We start from the raw sequence: 21,821 nt of genomic DNA, 5'->3' as shown, positions 1-21,821 counted from the left end.
ATCAACAAGGACCCATATGGTAAGGGAGGAAGAGTGTTTGACGGCAAGGCCCACGTGGTTATGATGTGAAAAGGCATACTTTTGGTGTGTTGATTTTTTTTCCTTTTTTTTTTTAAATAAAATGAAAATAACATTAAGGAAAAGTTTAAGATAAAAGAACAAAATATACACCCACCAATATAGTTCTCTTAGATTGAGTAGTACAGGCCTTAGCGGCCAACCTATGACCTACTAGATGAATAATTTACCTTGTTCTAAAATATGGGTAAAGGCTAGGCACTATGGCCCAGCTTGAATCTATTGGATGGATGAAACATATCCAAATCATATGATCCATCATACATGGAGTTTTTTTCCCTATATTTTCATCATTGTTTTTTTTTTTTTTTTTTTTTAAATCCTTCCAATCAACAGCGAACCTTCTATGATTCACAAAACGAGATTGCCAAACATCCTAAAGCTCTCTTGAACCAGCTCCATAGACTGATCGAAACTAAAGCCTCTTAGAGAAGAAAGAGAATCAAACCTAAGCATCTATTTTGCTTGCATTTCACAATTCAGATAATAAATATGCATCAATTCGAAGCATGCAGAGGATCCAGAGATCCAGACTCATGGTGAGATTGGTTAGCAAATGATGATTGCAAAGACTAGTTATATAAACTTTTACACTGGCTAGTTAGCAAATGCAAGTCGGGGCCTCAGAAAACGTTTTCCTCTCTTCCCACCTATTATCTGTTCCATAGAAACATGGATCAAAATCATTAAAACGTAGCTATCATTTAATTTCCAATGAATAATTCTTAATTCTTGCAAAAAATGGATGAGTAAACATATTTGGGTAGCCACTGCACCCTTACAAACCACTTGTTACATAACACACAGACCAAAAAGGGAAACACAAGAAGGCTAAGGCAAGCTCATACTGAACATACCATTAAAACAGGAATGCATCAGTTACCTCCTAAGATGCTTCCTGATATCATTTACAGCTTTCATTCTAGATAGTAGGAGCCCATAAGATATGTTGCCCGTTCCAAAGCAGAAACAGTCGGGGCCTCTCAAATAAGTCTCAGTTCATATTCACCAGCCATTGTTATGTATCTCACCCATGGAAGAGACTGGTAACCACTCTTCTCAATAATCTTCAGGTAACGGACCTACAGTAACCCATTGTTCACATATGCTGGTCAGAGATATGCTATCATGAATGTCATAATAAAAACTTTCATCCTCATGTAAAAAGTAAAGAAGACATAGGCATATCACCCCATCTCAAAACAGTTGAAATTCATATTAAGGCTTTGCAAGACAAAATGCAGGTATGCATTGTTTTTTGGTGAGGGGGCCTTTAAAAAAAGTATGCAACTGAACATGAGATAGACAAGAGATGAATATGAGTTTAGAGCAAGCAGACTCTTATGCAAAACTGAGAGAGAGAGAGAGAGAAAGACTGGCCCGTGCCTTGTACTGCAGATGGTATATTTAAACGTAGGTTGTGAAGTACATAATTAAATAACTGAAATTTGAGAAAAGTATAGCTTTCTCAAGCCGGGTACTGATTATTCTTTGGTTTGGACTAAAAATAACTGGTTGAGGAAGACTAGGGAGCTCTATCAGTTGCAACCCAAGCAGCAATGGGGATTGTCATTCCTAGGCATCAGCAACCAACTATTGGAGGGGTAGAAACTGGCTTGTCATCCATTCTGATAGTTTTGTAGAATGGTTCAGGAATCATGATAAATTTTCAAGTAGGATTAAATACGAGTCAGAAACAACTTCTTAATGCCCACACTCGTAAAATTATACCTCCACAATAAATGATATCTCAGAATATAATCCAAGATTAATCTTCTTCAAAGATTTACGTGAAAAAACCGAAAGCTTTGCATCAGCACAAAGACAAATACAACATAATACTATAGGATTAAGAACTTCCTACAGCCTGCCTAGCAAAGGAATTTTACCAGAGAGCAATTGATAAAGATTAGTGCATCCCAAAATATAGCGTTTTTCATCAAAGTCGATGAGAAAACTGTGGTAATGTGATATTTTGACAAAGAAAATAGGAAGAGAAAAGGTGCTGCCAAGAGAAACAGAAACTCCTAGTGGCAGTAGGATTATCAAAAGATGGAATTTAATGGTTTAGATTAAGTCAAGTTTCATGAGTGAACGGCTTAAGGTGAAAACAGATAATAGATTGTGATAGGGTTCTTAAGGTGTTGCTGAGTTTGGTGTAGCAGGTGGAATCATCAAGACATGTATCATGAATAACAAACAGGTTGGCTAAGGAATTGGTTTGAACTGGATGGATTTGAGAAGGATGAAACAGAGACTATAAAGGGTAAAGAAGCCTTAAACTAGGATTTGATGGCTACGAGGCTGGATGTGGGGTGTATCAGTAGGTGCAAAGTGCGATCGAAACCTATAATATGTGGAAGGCAAGATCATCATGTTTTGAGTATGGGCACCTTGGAGATAACATGACCAATCACCTTGAACCTCAAGGGGCAGCTTGTCGCCTAGGCACAAAGTCAAGACAACTGTGGACATGGCTGGAACAACTGAAGCAGTAATATGGTATTCATTAAACATAAAACAAGCTCAGGGACATCCCTATTTGTAGACTCCACAAAAGTAGCACAACTCCCACAAAGAAATAGGATTTGATCCTACTAACAAAGGGCCAACAAGCTAAAATAGAATACAATAATAAATGGAAAACCTAACCATGACTACTGCACAGCACAACTCTTGTGATTCACAGATCCATCACCAAACTGAGCTTGTTTGCCAAGGAATAAGTCTAGGGTTGGGTGTTAAGCCTTTGGTCCATGGGGTTTTCAATATAATAGGCCACTTTTATGAGCCTAAAGTATGGGTAATAAGGGGGTTGCATACGGGATTAGCTGGTTCGTTTCTTTACTTAGTTTATTTTTAAGTTGTTTTGGGTTAGTTCAGTTGAACCAGTTCTATGAGCTTCAATTTAAATTGCTGATTTAATTCTGTAGTTAGCTATTAAATTAGTGGGGTCCACATTAAACTTAAGTCATAGGCATGTTAGGACTTAAAGTTTGACTATGTCATTGAGTTAGTTTCCTGTACTATTTCATTTCCTAGTCAGTTTAGGTTACCTTAATAGTTAAAGATTGTGTTAGGCCTTTCCTTCTCAGTGTTTGAGTCTATTTTTTAGTCTTTTATACAACAAAAGGCTGTTGTTGCTGCTCTTCTTCTCCATTGAAGAATCTCTTGTGTTTGATCAAGGAGATTGGTGTTTGATCCAGTCTAACCATCTTGCGGTGTGAAGCCCAGGTGTTATTTTCTGTTGTTATTGTTCTACTACTACTGTTGATTGTCATCTTATTTCAGATCATAGCCATTAACAAGTGTGTTCTTAGTTTTCGGTAACTAGAACCCTAGATTCTAGATATTCATACACAAGGGTTTTTTTTTTTTAAATTAAGCAAATCAGCCATCTGATATTTGACTGAAACTTTAACTGAATCTCAAGAAACCTATAAGGGAAACTCAATTCAAGTTTCAGCCAATTCTAACCAGCCGAATGGCTGTTGGAGTGAAATCTCTATTGATCCCTTGTCTTTTTAAAACCCTATTTCATACCTGAATCAAAATCTCATTTGCTGATTTATTTAGCTACTGATTACAGCTTAATTACATATCTGAAACCAGAAGCCTATCTTCACTTCAAACCCTTATTTCAGTAGTTAAATTACTGGTTTACCCCTACTCCTATTGGAACTTCGAGTCTACAATTACCCCTTTATTTGCTGATTTAACCACCTGATTGATCACCAACTTTCAGCAACTATTCCCCCTTCTAAATACTGATCTCGACATGAGTTATAGGAGCATTCAACTCTCTGATTTTGTGTTATTGATAATCTCCCAAAATCTGAAATTATTTCTCTATGAAAAGATCTTGTTATTGGCTATTGTTTTGATCATTAAAATCATAATTGTCAAGGTGGCAAGGCGACCCAAGGCAGTGGAGGGATGCCTAAACGCCTAGGCAACCAAGGCGTCAAGTGTTATTTTTTAATTTCCCCTCTTTTCTAACATTATTTAGTATGCTATACCTTGTATCATAAAAAATCATCATTATGCCACATCAACTGATCAAAAATCAATATTAAGCCACATCAAATGATCAAAAATCAACATTAAACCACATCAAGTCATCAAAAATCAATATTAAGCCACATCGAGTCACCAAAAATCAACACAGAATTAGAAGACAACAGAACTGAAGAAGCAAACTATTGGAAATTTGAAACAACCAAAACTTACATTTGGTTTATATACTGTTCATTGTCCTGGTATACCTAGTCTCACATTTGGTTTATACTGTTCTTAGAAAATATGATCTTCTCTATAAGTAATTAAATTGCACTTGATTTAGAGAAATGTTCTTGTTCTCTAAGAAGTTTGACTAGTTAAATGATTTTATTTTTACATGAGACTTTTTGTATTAGGTAGAGCACAAAACCGGCTTTCCAACAAATCCAAGATTGCTTAAATCTGATTTCTATTGAAAAAGTTATGTTCTGGTCAAACCTTATTTGGTGTGTGTGAATGCTGTCAAAATTGCTTTGAATGAAAATATTTTTTTAAATATCAAAACAAATGAATATTTTACCGCTCTTTTGGTTTTTAACAATGTTTTACCATATTAAGATTTATATAATTTTTATATTTGAGAAAAACACCAACATTTGAAAGTTGAAAATTTTACCTACTGCCAAAAATCCTATTTTTGTTCTTGAACTGGGAGGTTGACTTTTTATTCTTTTGGAATTTTATTTTTTAACTATTTTTAATAGATTCAAATAGGGGAGTAATTGTTATTTATGAATAATATCTTAAGTAGAAGCTACTTAAATGATATTTTCATAAATAAGTACCAAAGGCGACAGTCACCTAGACCCAAACGAAACCGCCTAGACGCCAAGGCGGTGCCTTGACAACTATGACTCAAATTCAGTACTACATTATTCCAACCCCCAAATTTAGTTTAAGAAGAAAACAATTCCCGTAGAGATTCAAAGTTTTAGCTTCTACCCAGCTTCTTACTCAATTACAAAACTAATACTACTGAAAATAACTTAAATAATTTGACATGGTCCTTCTAGGCATCACTATGCCTAGTGTAGTATAACTCTTCACTATTAGTACATGGGTTAGTCCATGTGATAGAGGACCTCACATATATCTCAACGGCCAAATTTTAGTCCAAAGTAAGCAAGGAAAGTTACTCAAACTCTCATTCAAAGTTTTAATAAAATCACCAAACTGCCATCAAATGGAGGTGAATATAAAATACAAAAATAGCAACTTTTATAATTTTTAGCTAATTCCTCTACTCACTTTAAGCTGAAATTGCACCAATGAGATACTTGCTTGGTCCTCTATCACATGGACTAACCCCTGTACTGCCGTGTGGCAAATAGTGAAGCGTTATACTTCAATAGGCATAGTGATAGGGAAGAAAACCCTATACCCTTTAAAATAATACTTGATTGACTAATCCCAAAAAAAAATGCTATAACCTAAATCCATATAAGTTCTTTTGGAAGACGTTAATAAGTAACCTATTGGGTTTCATGTGGGGACCCCACAAGACCAAAGAGATACTTGTTTGGTCCTCTATCACATGGACTAACCCATGTACTGCCATGTGGCAAATAGTGAAGCTTTATACTTCAATAGGAATAGTAACTGGGAAGAAAACCCTATACCCTTTAAAATAATACTTATCGACTAATCCCCAAAAAAAATGCTATAACTAAATCCATATAAGCTCTCTTGGAAGATGTCAATAAGTAGCCTATTGGGTTCCATGTGTGGAAACACAAGAACACCCCCACCCCACCCCACCCCACCCCACCCAAAAAAAAAGGAAAAAAGCAAAACCATAGTAGGATATGGAAACAATAGCCTGGCTACTCTTGAGTCAAAAGTAATCATGCCTGAGGCAGCACAGGTTGCAATCTAAAACAGCGCCAGATTTGCCTCAGCCCCTACCAGAGGGGATCCGGAGGAGTTCTCATCTTCAATGGCTTTAGCTATGTAACAGAAAGAGAGCATTTTTTCTGACCTTTTAGATGGGGGTAAAGGTAAAACAAACTTCTTTCTCAAGCCAAGTACTAACTGTCAACTAGCAAAACAGGTATGAAGCTATGGGGAGGTTGAATATACGTTAAAATATAAATTTAATGCATCAAGTTACAGGTAAACCATCATTCAAAATTTTAAACAAAGTACAAAATATTACTAAAATCTTAAATAAGTTTGTTTTGGCAGCCCTTGGCCTTTGCTCAAGGCACCAGTCTTGTAATTTACTTATGGGGTGACACTGTCATTAACATATAGCACCAAACACTACATGCCACATTATCCAATACCACATAAACTATAAAGAGAATAGAACATCAGGCCCACCTGTATTCCAGAGACGGTAAAATACGGTATCTCAAACTTTACACGGATGGGAGCTTTCCTCTCTGGAATTGCTTCTTCCGCAGTTATACTAGGAAGCACAAATTCTGCCCTTAACATGTACTCCTACACAATGCATAATGCACAAACAATGTCAGCATTCTTCTTGAATTGTAACCGCGTGAACAAGACTAAACATTGCCATTTACATTATGAATCACAAACAACAGCTACATAGCCAAGTACTAATAGCAGGAATCTATAGTTGCTGGCTAGAAATGATAAGGAAAAAAGCTAACCATACCTTGCCACCAGGAAAAGATTTTATTTTCCAAACCAATGCATCACTTTCAGGAGCATAAGCAGCCGAACCCATGGAAGTTCGAACATTAGGATTTGTTGCATCAGATGGCACAGGGAGCTCAATTTCAACATTAGTCGCAGTGCTGCATAAGCGAACCACGAACAAAATCAATAATTCCCAAAGTCTCTGTGTGACAGAGTGAGCTACTGATAGAAGTCATAACCAAGCTGAAGAAACATACCTACGCTCCTTGAACTGGCTTCGGGCTTTTACCATGATTTCCATACGACTTCTTGAATGCCTTTCTACTTGAGCTTCCACCCAGATCAATGGCTTTACCTGAAAGCATGGCAAACGATCCTCAAAAAATACTCATACCTGGATCAATGGATACAACCAGCATAATTGGCTCAAACTGGACCAGAAATTATACAAAAGCACAATAAGAACCTGAGTACTGAGTCTGTATGTCATTAGATCAAAAGATCCATCTGGGGGAATGAAGGATATTGTCCTATCATTTTCGAAACGTGCCAAACGCACACACCTAGACCATAAGAGAGCTGTTAGAATACAAAGTTACAGCGAGAATGTCACACTCTGGATTAAATAGTAAATACATCCAGTTCTCAAAACAGTTACCGAACACAGCACAATAAAGATTTATGGCACATACTGGTGAAATTTGATATCATCCAGATCAATGGCCTTTCCCTTTGTTGATCTACCTTGAGCCTCCAATAATACTCTGTCATTGAGCCCAAGCTTACATTCAGGCATACCACTGCAACAGAGGGAGCTTAGTTACTTTGTAAAGTTTTTGAGTTTAGATCCTTCCAAAGTAAACATTTACTAAGCTAAATCAACTTAAAGGAAAAAAGAAGAGATATTGAAACCCGTCTTACCTATCTCTACATAATAAGCCCAAAGGCTTGTTACTCGGAAAAGAAAATCACAGAAGAAAAAGGAGAAGAATAAGAGGAATCTAATAAATTTCTTTTGTCCCCCTTGGGAAGGTGGTTCTCCCTAAAAGCAAAGGTACTAGTTTAACTGATGGAGAAAACTTGTAACCACCCTTAAGCCCAAAGACTTTTCCCTATCCCCAAGAGGCCAAGACTACAAAAAGGGGAAAAAATTATAGTCAATGACTCCTAAGAAAGGTGAAAGGTCCCTTGATTTGTAAGACACTTCCACCTTGTAGACTTGTTACATTTCATGTAGTGCATGCATGTACATATGGCTGGACACTTGCTTGGACACAATTGTCACCTCTGGCATAAAAGCTACTCCACCTACATCCTTCCTTTTTCACACTTGCTTTCTATGAATTTTTTTTACATATCTTCCCTTAACTTAACATATGGCACACAAAAAATCCATTCAATACATACGGCTTGAACAATCACACAAGTTACGGTTCTTTTTTCACTTTTTGAGCAAGAATTTGAAATGTTCTGTTATGAAGATATTCTAATATAATTCAAGGGCAAAATGATTCATCAAACATACGTTGCCATGCCCCTCTTTCTACATTTGAGAAGTTTTCATTTCCAACACACAACCATCAGCATCGATATACGACACTCAGATTAGAGGAAAAAAGCACTTCAATTAGCCTCAAACCTGGCATTTCTTACGAAGAAAAGCAAGGGGAAAACAACCCAGAAAAGCGCTAATAATAAACACAGAAAGAAAAATGACTAAAGACTGATTTTCATTCAACAAAGGAGTCTTGTTCTGAGTTGGCTTAAAACCCCAGACCTGCTATAGATCACTTGATACCGCCTCTTAAGAAATCAACATCAATTACAAACTCCTAGAAGTCTAGAGCTGCATTCTAGTGAACCTAGGAGAAACAAAACATCTAAATAAAAGTGCCGCTATTAATATTGTCAATATTAACAAAGTGATAACTACAATACGGTAACTACAGTAAATTTCAATAATCATTTTTAATCTATTAAAATCAATAGAATCATCATTTTTCATGCTGTAAAAGTAGTACAAAAATAATAAATTAAAAAATTAAATAAACTATTGTAATATTATAACTTATAAGACTGGTATTGCAACAAGATACGATTAGAGGGCAATATAAATAATATACCTGTTGTTTACTACTGTTAATACAACTACTGTGACTTCTTTATGACTTTTGATGTTCAGTCACAGCGTACAATTCTAGTTTTTTCTCCTTTCGTTTGTTTGATCTCGATTTCTTTGCAACCAAACACAGAAAAAGACACAGTCCACTCTTTTCTCTCAGGGAAATGAATGAAAAACTCAAAATCGCAAAAGCATCTTCAATTCTAGTGCAAACATTTCGGAGATGTGGGCATGATAAAGTTATGACACTGTTTGTGCCATTTGAAGACCAATATCACTTGACAGATGTGTCAACTAGGCTTAAATATCATTACCCTGACAATAACAAAATGGCTTCAATGATAATTTATGCCGGTTAGGCTTGAATATCATTACCCTAACAATAATAGAATGGCTTGAATGACAGTTTTTTGCAACGTAGGTTCACATTTGCTGAGCCGTAAATAAATCAGATCGAAATGAATATTATAACTGATGATCAACAAACACACCTCAGATATGTTCGCATCTTTAATGCACCAACAACATCTGACCGAATTATTTGCCCATTGCTATTGACAAGTATATTGACACTTTCCACCACATCCAAAAACACCTGATCAAGCAAGAAAAGAAGCTTGCGTAAGGTATCATCTTGCATTTAAAAGCTTTGATAAAATTCATATAAAAATAAACCTACTTCATTCTTCTTGTATCGAATCCCTTCACTGCGCCAAGACACTGCATTGGTTACAGCCATGGGAGGCCGCTGAGTGACTTCCATCCTGTATGCATCAGTCTTGATGAACTCACTAAGAATTTTTGCTTCTGTATACTGAGGGTAACCGAAGTCCATCATTTCATCAAGTAACTCATACTGCCAAAACCACACCACATTAGAGTGACCTCATACAAGCACTACATAATATGTTAGATTCACAACTAAAATTTCTTTCTTTCAAGGTTTCCACCAGAGTAAGTCACCAATTATAATTAAGACATCCCCTTACCACAACCACAAAATTATCTCTTAGTGATTCCTCTTCCAACTCTTCAAAGTAATGCTTGAATACCTGCCATAGATATAATTCAGGACACCATCACGTAGTAAAATAAACCCAAATTCGTAATTCTTCTACTCTGTTTTATTCACTTAAACCACAAAACCAAAGAAATGCCAATAGAATTATTAAAAGTCTTACATCGACTACTCGGTGTAAAAAGAGAAGATGACTAGCAGCATTGCAGTTCTGCCTTGAAGCTGTCATTAGGTAAACATTGTTGTGTTGTATGTACATGTAGGTGACGCCATTATCATACACGACTGGATCTTGAGACTGCGGATCTCCCTGAAATATATCAAGAGAAAGATCATGAAGCATAACCATGTGAGGTTCAGGTAGTTTTTTTTAAGCATTTGAAAGGGGTTGAAGTTGTCAAACTTTCTCCAGTATTAGAAAACAGATAACTTCGAACATCGCAAATCAAATTTACTACACTGTCTAGATTTGAAATGTAAGATTTGCGCAGGACCAACAAAGAGCAATCCGGACTTTCAATTTAAAAAACAAACTAATAAGTCAGTCTTCAGAATTGGAAATGAACGAGGACGCTCTACCTACGGTCTCCAATTCCGAACCAACCATTGCGAGGAAAACTCACTACATGCAACCAAAATCTAAGCAAAAACACCAGAAAACTAACTAGGTCAACCGGATTCACACATCCGCTCACCTCTTTCTCGATTTGCTTCGTGAAGAATCGCTCCGCCTGAACTGCCGAGACATCTCCTCTGTAATCACGCCACACCAAAACCCGGCCCTTGATGTCAAGAAGAAAGAGCGCCGAAACGGCGCCCGCCATCGATTGAGAATTGGAGAGATCAGATCAGGTTCGCAGAGGGGGATCTGGATTTCGAGATGTCCACAAAGAAATGAGAATTGAAAAGCATCTCTAATACTTTTGGCAATTGGTTGTCTTAAATTTCTTTGGGAAAGTTGAGCATGACAGTGTGAGCAACAATCGTGGAAGAAACGATTTCGATCTCTGTGTCTGAATTCTGAAATGAAGAGGCTCGACAATGATCGAGTATAATCTGTCTTTCTCCCTTTGTTTTTTTTTTTTTTTTTTTAATTTATTTCGTACACCGCCACCCGAGCCCCGGTTGCCACTTCGTAATTACATTTTACACCCTCGACTTCGCGCTCACAGTAAATCGTAATTCTTGTGGCTGTTAAAAACTTACAATTAAGGGTGTCAATTGGATCGATCCGATTCAGTTTCGATTGGGTTCAATAGGATTTGATCTGCCATTAAGCAAATCGACAAACAAGAGAATTTATATCCATTTGACCTACTATGTGTTAGAACTACATTGGGCTCCTCTGTAGTGCGACATAGTGTATAGCGCACCTCCAACGGCCTTGTGGTGTTGGGTTGCGTTTCCGAGCACACAGGGCCATCAGATAGTATACACTATGTCGCGCTACCGAGGATCCGAATCCATTAAAACTACTTTCTAATTAACTAACTTCATGAATTATCCAAACTCGAGGGCCTGCTCTTTTAATTCATGCTTATTCCCATACTAATTTTCTTCTTACCATGATCTACCCATTGACTAATGCTTGTTAAGTTCTCATTAGTGCCAACATATGTTCCATCTTTCTCATTAGTGGTGCCAATGGTTCATTATAGAATTGAAAACAAAATTTATAGGAAACCTTTTTTTTTTGGGTTATTTTCAAATGTTCTCTTTAAAATGGCCAAATTTACAGTTGTCCCTTGAACTTTTACTAATTTTACGTGTATCTCTGATTTCCAAACTAAGTACCACTATAGTCCCTCCCGTTAGACAAAGACATTATGTTCTAATGTCTGACATTTTTTATACATGGTTAAATCATTCTGCCATTGATAGAGTGGAATGACAAAAATGCTCGCCCTTTAAGAAAAATAAAAAAATTAATAAAAAAAACTGCAACCCATCTTCCTCATATCGATTCGAAAAGATGAGTTGCAAATATCCTTCGAGCCCCATTTTCCTTTCTTCTTTGATTGCTTCCAATCTTCCTTTTCTTCTTCTTCCCTGTGTTCTCACACTGCTTCTCCTATTTTCCTTTTCTTCTTCTTCAAGAACAAAGACAGTAAAAACGGAGTTTGGGATAGTGTTAGGGTTCTTTTGAGCTGATCTTTAGCGCTTTTTTGTTGAAGCGGAAGCCATTTATGAAATTCAGAAGTTCTTCTAGTTGCTTTAGAAGCGCTTTTTAACCAGCGAGACCCACGGGAAAAAGAGAAAATGATAGTGTGAACTGTAAATACTTAAATCAGAAAGGCGGTTTTTATCTATGTAATGCCAAACCCTCTGGGGTGTCTAATGATGGGTTTGGTTTGGTTTGATTTTATCCATCTCAATGTTTTCTAATAAATATTGGTCCAAACCCTCTTCCATCTTCTTCCATCTCTACCCATTTCTGAACCTGCAACTACTACCCATTCGAGCTGTGTTTTTGGGTAAATTGGGTGATTGCAGATGAATTATTTTTATCAATCATAGAAGAGCCAGAGAGCGGTGGCAATGGTGGCTTCCGGAAACTAGATCCCTATGTATGGAGGTGGAGCGACTCTGAGCAGTTTGGGAGGAAACCTGACGGCGTCGGTGCCTCTGAAACTTGATTTCATAGTCCGTTCAAGAGCTTACGTTTTGGGTCATCTGGTTAAACCGCACCTCTGTTATACAGAAACATTGAATGCTCATCGTCTTTCAACCCAATAGAATAAAGAAGTATGGAAGAAGAATAACAGAAGAAGATAGATAGAATATTGACAGGCTGAACAGAGAAGATGGGATAAGTAGCGAGAGAACACAGGGACGAAGAAGACGAAAAGGAAGATGGGAGAAGCAGCGAGAGGACACAGGGAAGAAGAAGAAAAGGCAGATTGAAAGAAATCGAAGAAGGAAGGAAAATGGGGGTTGAAAGATACATGCAACTCATCTTCCCCAATCGATTTGGGGAAGATGGGTTGCAGGTTTTTTTTTTTATTTTATTTTATTTTTTATTAAAGTAATGGTATTTTTGTCATTCCACTCTATCAAGGGCATAATGGTTTAACCATGTACAAAAAATGTCAGACGTTAGAACATAACGGCTCTGTCTAACGGGAAGGACTATAGTGGTACTTAGGTTGAAAGCAGGGGTGCACATGAAATTAATGAAAGTTCAAGTGAACAGCTGTAAGTTTAGCCATTTTCATAGAGGCATTTGGAAATAACCCTGTTTTTTTTGGTAAAAGACACATATGGTTGGTTTTCTCTCCCCAACCCTTCAGTGGAGAAGCAATAATAGCATCACCCAAGCCGCAGTCTCACATTTACTCTCACAGTCAAGGTCTAACCAACTTTAGACGTAGGATTTTTATCCTCTCAAGTGCGGTGCATTGCCCAGTGCACCTCATATGTGCATCCAACGATGCATTGACAGTGCACCTCACTTGTGCATCCAATGGTGCCTTGATAATGCACCTTTAAAGTTCATCCTCTGAGTCTCATGGTCACTGTCGTATGCTCAAGTGTGGTGCATTGGGCATCGCACTAGAGAGGATCAAAGGTATGGAAACCCATTTGGAGTTTAAGACTCACCCCAAATTTATATTATTCTTATGAAAAATCCTAACAAGTGGAATCTCCACTAAGGCAAAACTTAAAATCATTTCTTATTATTGAGGACAAATGCATAATTTATAATATGAAGGTGGAAACTGACTGGCATCTCCTTTTCTCTTGCAATTTCTCTAAGAAATTTTGGGCTTATGGAATTCTTGGTCTTTGAACTGAAAATCTTCAAGGTTATAGTTTAATGGATATGATGAAAAATAAATCACCAACCTAAGCATCTCCAAACATGATAAATCTCTAATCCTCAGTATCGGATCATAATTTTATATTTCCTATGGAATGGCAATGAACCACATAATTTTCATGAACGAAGAACCCAATCCTTATCACCTTCTCAGTCAAATTTCTTGATGGGAATGAAAACTTAAATCTTTCTCCATCTTAGACTCTTAATATCACACACACTTAACCCCTCCCATTTCCACCTTTTTACTACCTGAATCTCTCTACCATAGATCATCCAAACATCATTTCATATCTAAGTTTTGATCCAAAATCCAAGGAAGTTGGTTGGGCAGCTGTTATCACCTCTAACAATCAATTTATTTCAGTATCTATGAACTTTGGAAATCCAGGTATCGATAAAAAAAATCGAGGCAAGAGGAGAATCCAGTAGAAAATCAACAGAGCACTATCGATGGGATGCAAAGAGATGGATACTCAATAGAAATCGTGAATTGGCTCACGCAACCAAATGATCATTCTTGTCCTTGGGAAAAAATTTATATCATTTTGTTTTTTTTATAAGTTTTTTATATCATTATTGATATCCACTTTTCTTTGAAATTGTTGAACTCTAATTTTATTATAAAGATAGACAGGCAGATAATTAGCTTAGCACATAATTTAGCTAATAAGGGTATGGGTAGAAAATCTTACGGTGTTTTTAAGAACAATCTTATTTTTGCCTAAGGTTTCGTGCACAGTCCTATTCCCCCTCCTATAATAGGGAGTCAAAATGACATAAACACCCCCATTTGACACATTGTAACCCGTCTCCACTCTTTGTTTTTTGGTAAATGTAACCAGTCACCACTCATGCGGTCGTTCAATAAAACCTCCTTATTTAGTTTAATATTATTCCTCTGTTCAATAAAACCTCCTCATTTTTCTACCAAAATAAAAAAAAATAAAAATAAAACCTCCTTATTTAGCTTAATATTATTCCTCTGTTCAATAAAACCTCCTACACATATTAGGAATCGTGATTCTCGTTAATTAAGAGGTGGAAAAATAAAATCTATTTAAAACTAGGAAAAAATAAGATTCCTAAAAGGTATTATGGCCCCATGCCTGACACAGGGGGATGTGAAATGACCATCCCATCCCATGAAAGGTAAAATTCTTACCCTGATTGATGCTTCCGCAAATGCTCTTATTGGCCCATGCTCACGCTGCCTTCGAGGGACCCTCTCCCATAAAATTATTTTTGAGACCATCGATTAGTATCGTGACAAACTCTAGCTCCAGATTCATGAGATATTTGCATTCATGGAATAAGCAATATTGTATAAGAGAACCAAAACAATTATGTTATCTAAACGAAGAGTTGTCCATCCTAATCTAAAGATGAAAGAGATGGTTGTATGGTGTAAGATAATAACACATACTAGCTGCGTCTGAGTGGTTTCGATAAAGTCTAATCAGTCTCTACCAATTTAAGAGTCGCACCTGTTTGGATAATTGACATAATTGGGCCTTGTAAGCCAAGGCATGGACACATTTCTATTAAATCGTTCGGTTACCAGTCCATAATCGGGCTTTAAACGAATAGGGAGGCTAGATGAGCTAATTGACTAACCAAGGCATCAAGCTATAAGCAAATAGACTATAATCGAGCTAGTTGAGCTTAAATGCATGGGCTAATCAAGCCGTTAATGATTGATTATTTGGTCTATTGTCCTTAAATGAACTAAGGTCGATGGCAGGTAGCTTCTTGGCAATAGAGGATGTAGCAAGATTCCATTTTGAAGTTGCGATCATGGGCACCTAGTTTGCAGGAAATTTTTATTGCCTATTTTTTTTTTTTAATAAGAAATTTGTATTGCCTACGTAATTGCTAAATAAACATCATACCCACATATACACATCCTTAGCCAACATGCATCTGTGGATACACCATGCATGCATGCTTATGCTAATATCCACCACAAAGAGAGAGAGAGAACAGCTACATGCATGCTAACAAGCAAGCTCAACATTTACATGCATGCTAAAAAACGAGGTCAACATCCCTACACAATACATCCTACGAATCCAGATCTTACGAATCCAGATCTTCTATGGCGTGCTGTCCGTAGCGACCTATGTGGCACAGACTGAACCATGCGCATAATGATCGTTTTACCCGGCTCGGACAAGGCATTTGGACAAAGATAAGACGATCATTGCTGGCGCAAGCCGCTACGGGCAGTACGCCATAAGAGGATCCGAATCTTACATCCTACGGCCACGATCGTGCTATTTCATCACTTTATCTATATGAAGAGAGGTTGATAAGTAGTAAAATAAAAAGCAAGCTAGATAAGCTCTAATGCTATCCTACTACGTAACGGTCATACACCCAACTGGGTCCGAACGCTTCCCTAACGGGTCCGGCCGCTTTCATGGGTCCGACCTCCTTCCTGGGCCTTATTCTGGATGGCTTGGCCCACGTCCTTGGTCTTCTGACCAACGTGGCTCGCCGCTTCCCGCATGTGCCGCTTCGCATACTCCAGCTGTTCAGGCATGTCGGCTGTCGCCCCCGTCACCGACCCACGCAAGTAGTTGAAGATCCATGACAGAGACGACACTGCTGTGAGCCCAAACGCACCCGAAGCAAGGAATCCCATCAATGCTAGCCCGATAACGATCGTCGCAGGGACCAATACAGGGCTGAAGATCACGAAGAGTGGGGTCGCCAACGCTAAGCTGATGACGGTGATGGTCAAGATTATACCGGCGATGGTGAGCAAGATACCGCCGATGGGGAAGAGCGTGATGACCGCTATGACTTGGGAGGTCGAAGGACCTTTCTCAGGAATGCGGCTTTTGAAGCTTTCGATGCCATGTTTTGGGTGATGGATGTGATGCACTTGAATCTCCTGCGAGCGATCCGTCATGGTTGTTACTGCGTGCTTACTTGTGGGTGGGTTTTCTACAATTCTTTTCTACTGTTTGTGGAAGGGAAGAAATACAGAGATGAAGGCATAGCGTGAGAGGGACGAGGAGAGGTACTTAAAGAGAAGAATGGAAAGACACGTGGGTAAATGGGGACAGGTGTTAGTAAGATGGGACTAAAAGGATTGCATGCATGAGAACAAATCTATGAGGGTCTCTGTGGTGAAGGGTGTCACATGCAGTTTAGCATTTTCAGGTGGGTTCTGAAGGTTTTCAACTTTGATTAACAAGAGGTTTAATCCCCGTCCGATCTAAATCTGATCATCCAATTCATGCTGGCTTGGGTTTGAAATAGGTGTCAATTTAGGACCAGAATCGAGAATTGGGCCGGACCAATTCACGAATAATCGGAATCAATCCACTTGTTAAGTTATTGGTTTAATTTTGAATTGATAAAAAACCGGGATGGATCGGTTCATGGAATCAATTAAAAAATAGGATACATCGGCTCAAGGGAACCGAAAGACCAGTTAGAAACGGATTAAAATCCTATGCAGTGTACAGATCTGGCGGTGCAGCTTTGCAAGCTGGACACCGGGATGATGCAATGCGACATCCAACGGTGCAAGCTTGATTATACCTTTTTTTTCTTCTCGAGCTTGGTGCTATTGGATGTCGCATTATCCATGTGTTGAGCTCGACTAAAATCGAAACTTTAAGGACCTTTTTAAAACTTGCATATAATCCTAAATTAAGTGTTGGTGTTGTAGATCTTAGAAATTTGAATTCATTAGTAATAGTAATTTATTTTTAAGTGTTTAGTTATTTGTATTCTTAAGAATGAATACTTAAATACTTATATATTTAAAAATAGATATTTGATCATTTGTATGTTTAAGGATTTTTTTGGAATTTTTGAACACTGTAATAGTGCTTAGAACCAACTTAGGAGTCAGAAGTCAGAATTAGACCATGCATCAATAAACAGTTTTGGATTTCAGAGTTGACACCGATCGATTAGATAAACAGGTCGGTTCTGACTTCTAACCCTTACCCATTTGATTAGAACCGGATTAAGAACAGATTACCGAAGCCGGACCAATTTAACCTTACTTCCAAAGTTTAATACTCTTTAGATTGATTGCCAAGATTGACCTTGGGGAATTAGATAAACGGCAGTAGTTATCTCATGGTTCTAGTAAAAAGTATGGGATCAACCGATTTGTATTAATATAATAGGGGCCGATATCGATTATTGACTGATCCCATGACGATGGATCGGTATGGACCAAGGATAAAATAATAAAAAATAATAATTAAATGAACCTAGGAGCAAATCAGTCCTAGGAATCAACAGAGACCAATATCGATTCTGAAATCCCTGATTCGACCACGTAGAACTGGAACCCACTGGGCACGCTCCTAGAAGGACTTGAAAACTGTTATAAAGGTTTTCATCCTTCTGGATTCTTAGAACAGTAAGCCCAGACAGACGGACTTAACTCCTCTCAGGTTCCCTGCCCGATCAAGTTCGTAGGTTCCTCTCATAGGGGACCGAAAATGACGACCTCACCCCTTGCCCGAACACACTACCTAGGTGGGGTGAGGTCGTCATTTCCACCCTCCCTATGAGAGGAACCTACGAACCTAACCGGGCAGGGAACCTGAGAGGAGAAAAATTCCAGACAAACTACCCATTTTGCAGAGTTATTTTCCAAAATCTATGATAGCCTCAATCCAAGGTTTTGTAATGGAACAGATCAAAGGTTTCGAAATTGGACATTAGATCAGTTCCCATCTATTCCGATCATCTTGTGCAATTTCGTTGCCCTGCTCGTTAGAAATTGGAACAAAAACAAGAAGCAAAGATTGCTTTATCTTGATTTTTAATCTTTCGATTTTTAATCTTTCGAAATGGTTTCTGTTTAGAAGTGTAGTCTATGCTAATACTCTCATATATTTTTTGAAAAAAATAAATACTCTTAACTTCTTTTTTCGGTAATATTTTTTATCCTCTCAATTACACTACTCGTACTTGACGTCAAGTACATCTAATAGAGGGAGGTGGATTCCACGGGGATCCCACCTCGGGCAGTGTGTTCGGACAGGAGGTAGGATAGTCATTTCTGCCTCTTCTATTAGATGTACTTGATGTCAAGTACGGGCAATGTAATTGAGAGGATAAAGATCCAATAAATAAATACTTTAACTCAAGATTAATATTTGACGAATCTGTGTTAAAAAGAGAGGTTATTGGGTATGAAATAGTTTGGTTAATGTTATGTGTATTAAAAGTTGGCAACAGTGCATGATACGTGTCGATCCTGCATGATAAAAGTTGGCAACAATGATACGTGTCGATCCTGCATGATACTAATTGCCTTGTTTCTTCTGATTTGAGGGATGTTTTGGAGGATATTTGATATCTCTCAAAGTTATTTTATTTCTTGTTGTTTTAACTATATTCCAAGGAAGATTAACTGCGTGATTGACTCGGGTTTTATCAGTAACATATACCATATACGATGGTTTGGCATATTTTCGATCCGGTTTGCAATCTTTATAATCTTGAGCCATGAGCTATCACGTTATCCCTAATAAAACCAGATCCTGTTGAGGTTTTGCATAATGTTAACCGATGGGTTTTAGTCCTTTATCTGTGGTGTGGCCTATAAGACCTTTAAATTACTTTTGAATATTTTTATTTTAAAGTAATAATTTTAAAAGAAAATGTCCTTGGGGAAGAACGTGGCCCTTATACGTGCATGATCAATACGTACAAAAACATAAGCAAGTGGGTGATCAATTTGCCCCATGTATTTGGTGCAAGTGCCAGGCTCTCCCAAAACACAATTTTCCTGATTGTAGACCTAAGCCGTGCCACGTTGCCCAAAAAATAACCATTTTTCCTTGATTTTAGACAATTTGATGTTAGGGGTAAGTGAGAACTCGATAGTGCAATTGGTTATGTTCTTGGCATAAAAATGCCAAGATTAAAATGTTGAACGGGCAAGACATCGTTGTTTGTACTTGCTGCACCAGAGGTGAATATACACAAAAACATGAAACATGAACACAAATGTCAATTTTTCATGGAATTGTGTGATTTTGTGTCTAGGCACATGATCACGCGGCTATGGCACAAAAGCTGTCTAAGAGACTTCCACATAGGAGATGGGTGGATCATTACATTGAACACGAACCAAGGTCAAGTTATAGAATAGACCCAACCGGAGCTATAAGAGTTGAAGAGATGATTTACCCTCAACAAGATAACGATCAAGAACAAATACACCATCCCATTCTATTCCAGTCATTGCGGATGAATTATTTGATCAATTAGGAGGAGCACGGTACTTTTTGAAGTGAGATCTTAGAGTTTTATTTCTTGTTTCTAAGTTTCTATAAGAAGAAAAAGAAGCAAAAAACTAGTAAAATAAAAAGCAAGAACAAGCCATACTACATAACTAATGTTTCTAAATTTCTATAAAAAGAAAAGGAAACAAAAAACTAGTAAAATAAAAAGCAAGAACAAGCCATACTAAATAACTAACTCTCATATACACGCGTTATGCATGCATCGGGTATGGCCTTATCCACTGTTAAAACCGAATCGCACCATCTTTCCATATTTTCGACCGTTTAGATTTGTGTCGTTAATAGGCCAGATCTTTACATTCAACAGATTTAGGTCCTGCCGCCTTCCTTGGTCCGACCATCTTCTCTGCTCCGACCGCCTTCTTGGATCCGGCCACCTTCCTTGGTCCGATCACCTTCTTGGATCCGACCGCTTTCCTGGGTCCGACCACTTTCATCAATCCGGCGGACTTCATGGGCCTTGTTCTGGATGGCTTGGCCCACGTCCTTGGTCTTCTGACCCACCTGGTCCGCCGCCTCCGCCAGGCGCAGCTTCGCATACTCCATCTCCTCAGGCACGTCGATGTCGGCTACCTTCCCACGCAAGTAGTTGAAGAACCATGCAAGAGACGACACTGCTGTGAGACCAAACGCACTGGAAGCAAGGAGCCCCATCATTGCTAACCCGATAGCGATCGCCGCAGGGACTAAAACAGGACTAAAGATCACAAAGAGTGGAGTCGTCGATGCTAAGCCGATGAAGGTGATAGTCATGATTATACCTGCGAGGGTGAGCAGGACACCGCCGATAGGGAAGAGCGTGATGACCGCTACAACTTGGGTAGTCGAAGGACCGCCCCTGTCACGGAAGCGGTTCTCGATGCCTTCGGTGACATACTGTGGATGCTGAATGTGATGCGATTGAATCTCATGGGCCCGACCATCTTCATCGGTCCAACCGCCTTCTTGGGCCTTCCTGTGAATGGCTTGGCCCATATCCTTTGTCTTCTCACTCACGTGGCCCGCCGCTTCCTCGGCCTTGCTCTGAATGGTTTGGCCCACATCCTTTGTCTTCTCACTCACGTGGCCCGCCGCTTTCTGCATGTGCCGCTTCGCATACTCAAGCTTCTCAGGCATGGTGGCAATCGTCTCACGCAAGTAGTTGATGATCCATGACAGTGACGACAGTGCTGTGATCCCAAACGCACCCGACGCAAAGAACCCCATCAGTGCTAACCCGATAGCGATCGCCGCAGGGACCAAAACAGGGCTGAAGATCACGAAGAGTGGGGTTGTCAACGCCAAGCTGATGACGGTGATGGTTAGGATTATGCCGGCGAGGGTGAGCAGGATGCCGGCGATAGGGAAGAGGGTGACGAACGCTATGACTTGGGAGGTCGAAGGACTGCCCTTGTCAGAGTAGCGGCTCTCGATGCCTTGGGTGACATGTTTTGGGTGATGAATGTGATGCACTTGAATCTCCTGCGGGCGATCGGCCATGGTTGCAACTGCGTGCCTGGTTGTAGGTTTTCTACAATTCTTTTCTTTCCGTTTGTGGAAGGGAAGAGATTCACAGATAAAGGTAGAGACGAGGAGCGGTACTTAAAGAGAAGAAAGGATAAAGGTAGACAGCAAGACAGTGAAGACACAGACACGTGGGCAAATGTAGACAAGTGTTAAAAATATGGGACTAAATGCTCGCTTTCACAGGAGAGTCTCTCTGGTGAAAGGGTGTGGTCAGCTTTGGTCTTCGCAAGGGATCAACTGCTACATCTTTGTTGTTTAATGGAGGGTTTGATGTCTTTTCACATACAGTTTAGCGTTTTCATCAGGTGGGTTTTGAGG

At 38.7% G+C, this 21,821-nt stretch overlaps 3 protein-coding genes across 3 annotated transcripts; all 3 read right to left on the bottom strand.

The window, feature by feature from the left end:
* Nucleotides 1–761: 761 nt before the first annotated feature.
* Nucleotides 762–10,990, bottom strand: LOC122656548 (AP-1 complex subunit mu-2). Its single transcript, XM_043851120.1, has 11 exons — nucleotides 10,580–10,990; nucleotides 10,048–10,194; nucleotides 9,856–9,918; nucleotides 9,546–9,722; nucleotides 9,358–9,461; nucleotides 7,437–7,544; nucleotides 7,211–7,307; nucleotides 7,002–7,099; nucleotides 6,761–6,902; nucleotides 6,460–6,582; nucleotides 762–1,160 (listed from the first exon to the last, which is right to left on the bottom strand). Exons 1-11 carry the CDS (start codon nucleotides 10,706–10,708, stop codon nucleotides 1,062–1,064), a joined length of 1,287 nt encoding a protein of 428 aa, XP_043707055.1. The 5' UTR covers nucleotides 10,709–10,990; the 3' UTR covers nucleotides 762–1,061.
* A 5,115-nt stretch (nucleotides 10,991–16,105) lies between these two features.
* On the bottom strand, nucleotides 16,106–16,621 carry LOC122654088 (oleosin H2-like). Its single transcript, XM_043848065.1, has one exon. The coding sequence runs from the start codon at nucleotides 16,619–16,621 to the stop codon at nucleotides 16,106–16,108; it is 516 nt and encodes a 171-aa protein (XP_043704000.1).
* A 3,685-nt stretch (nucleotides 16,622–20,306) lies between these two features.
* LOC122654086 lies at nucleotides 20,307–21,538 on the bottom strand. The gene has a single exon (XM_043848061.1). The coding sequence runs from the start codon at nucleotides 21,474–21,476 to the stop codon at nucleotides 20,307–20,309; it is 1,170 nt and encodes a 389-aa protein (XP_043703996.1). The 5' UTR covers nucleotides 21,477–21,538.
* Between the last annotated feature and the right edge of the window lie 283 nt (nucleotides 21,539–21,821).

The sequence above is a fragment of the Telopea speciosissima genome, chromosome 3 (assembly GCF_018873765.1).
Source record: "Telopea speciosissima isolate NSW1024214 ecotype Mountain lineage chromosome 3, Tspe_v1, whole genome shotgun sequence".
Lineage (NCBI taxonomy): Eukaryota > Viridiplantae > Streptophyta > Magnoliopsida > Proteales > Proteaceae > Telopea > Telopea speciosissima.
Note: the sequence above shows the minus strand (reverse complement) of the source record. Positions and strands in the feature narration are given on the sequence as shown.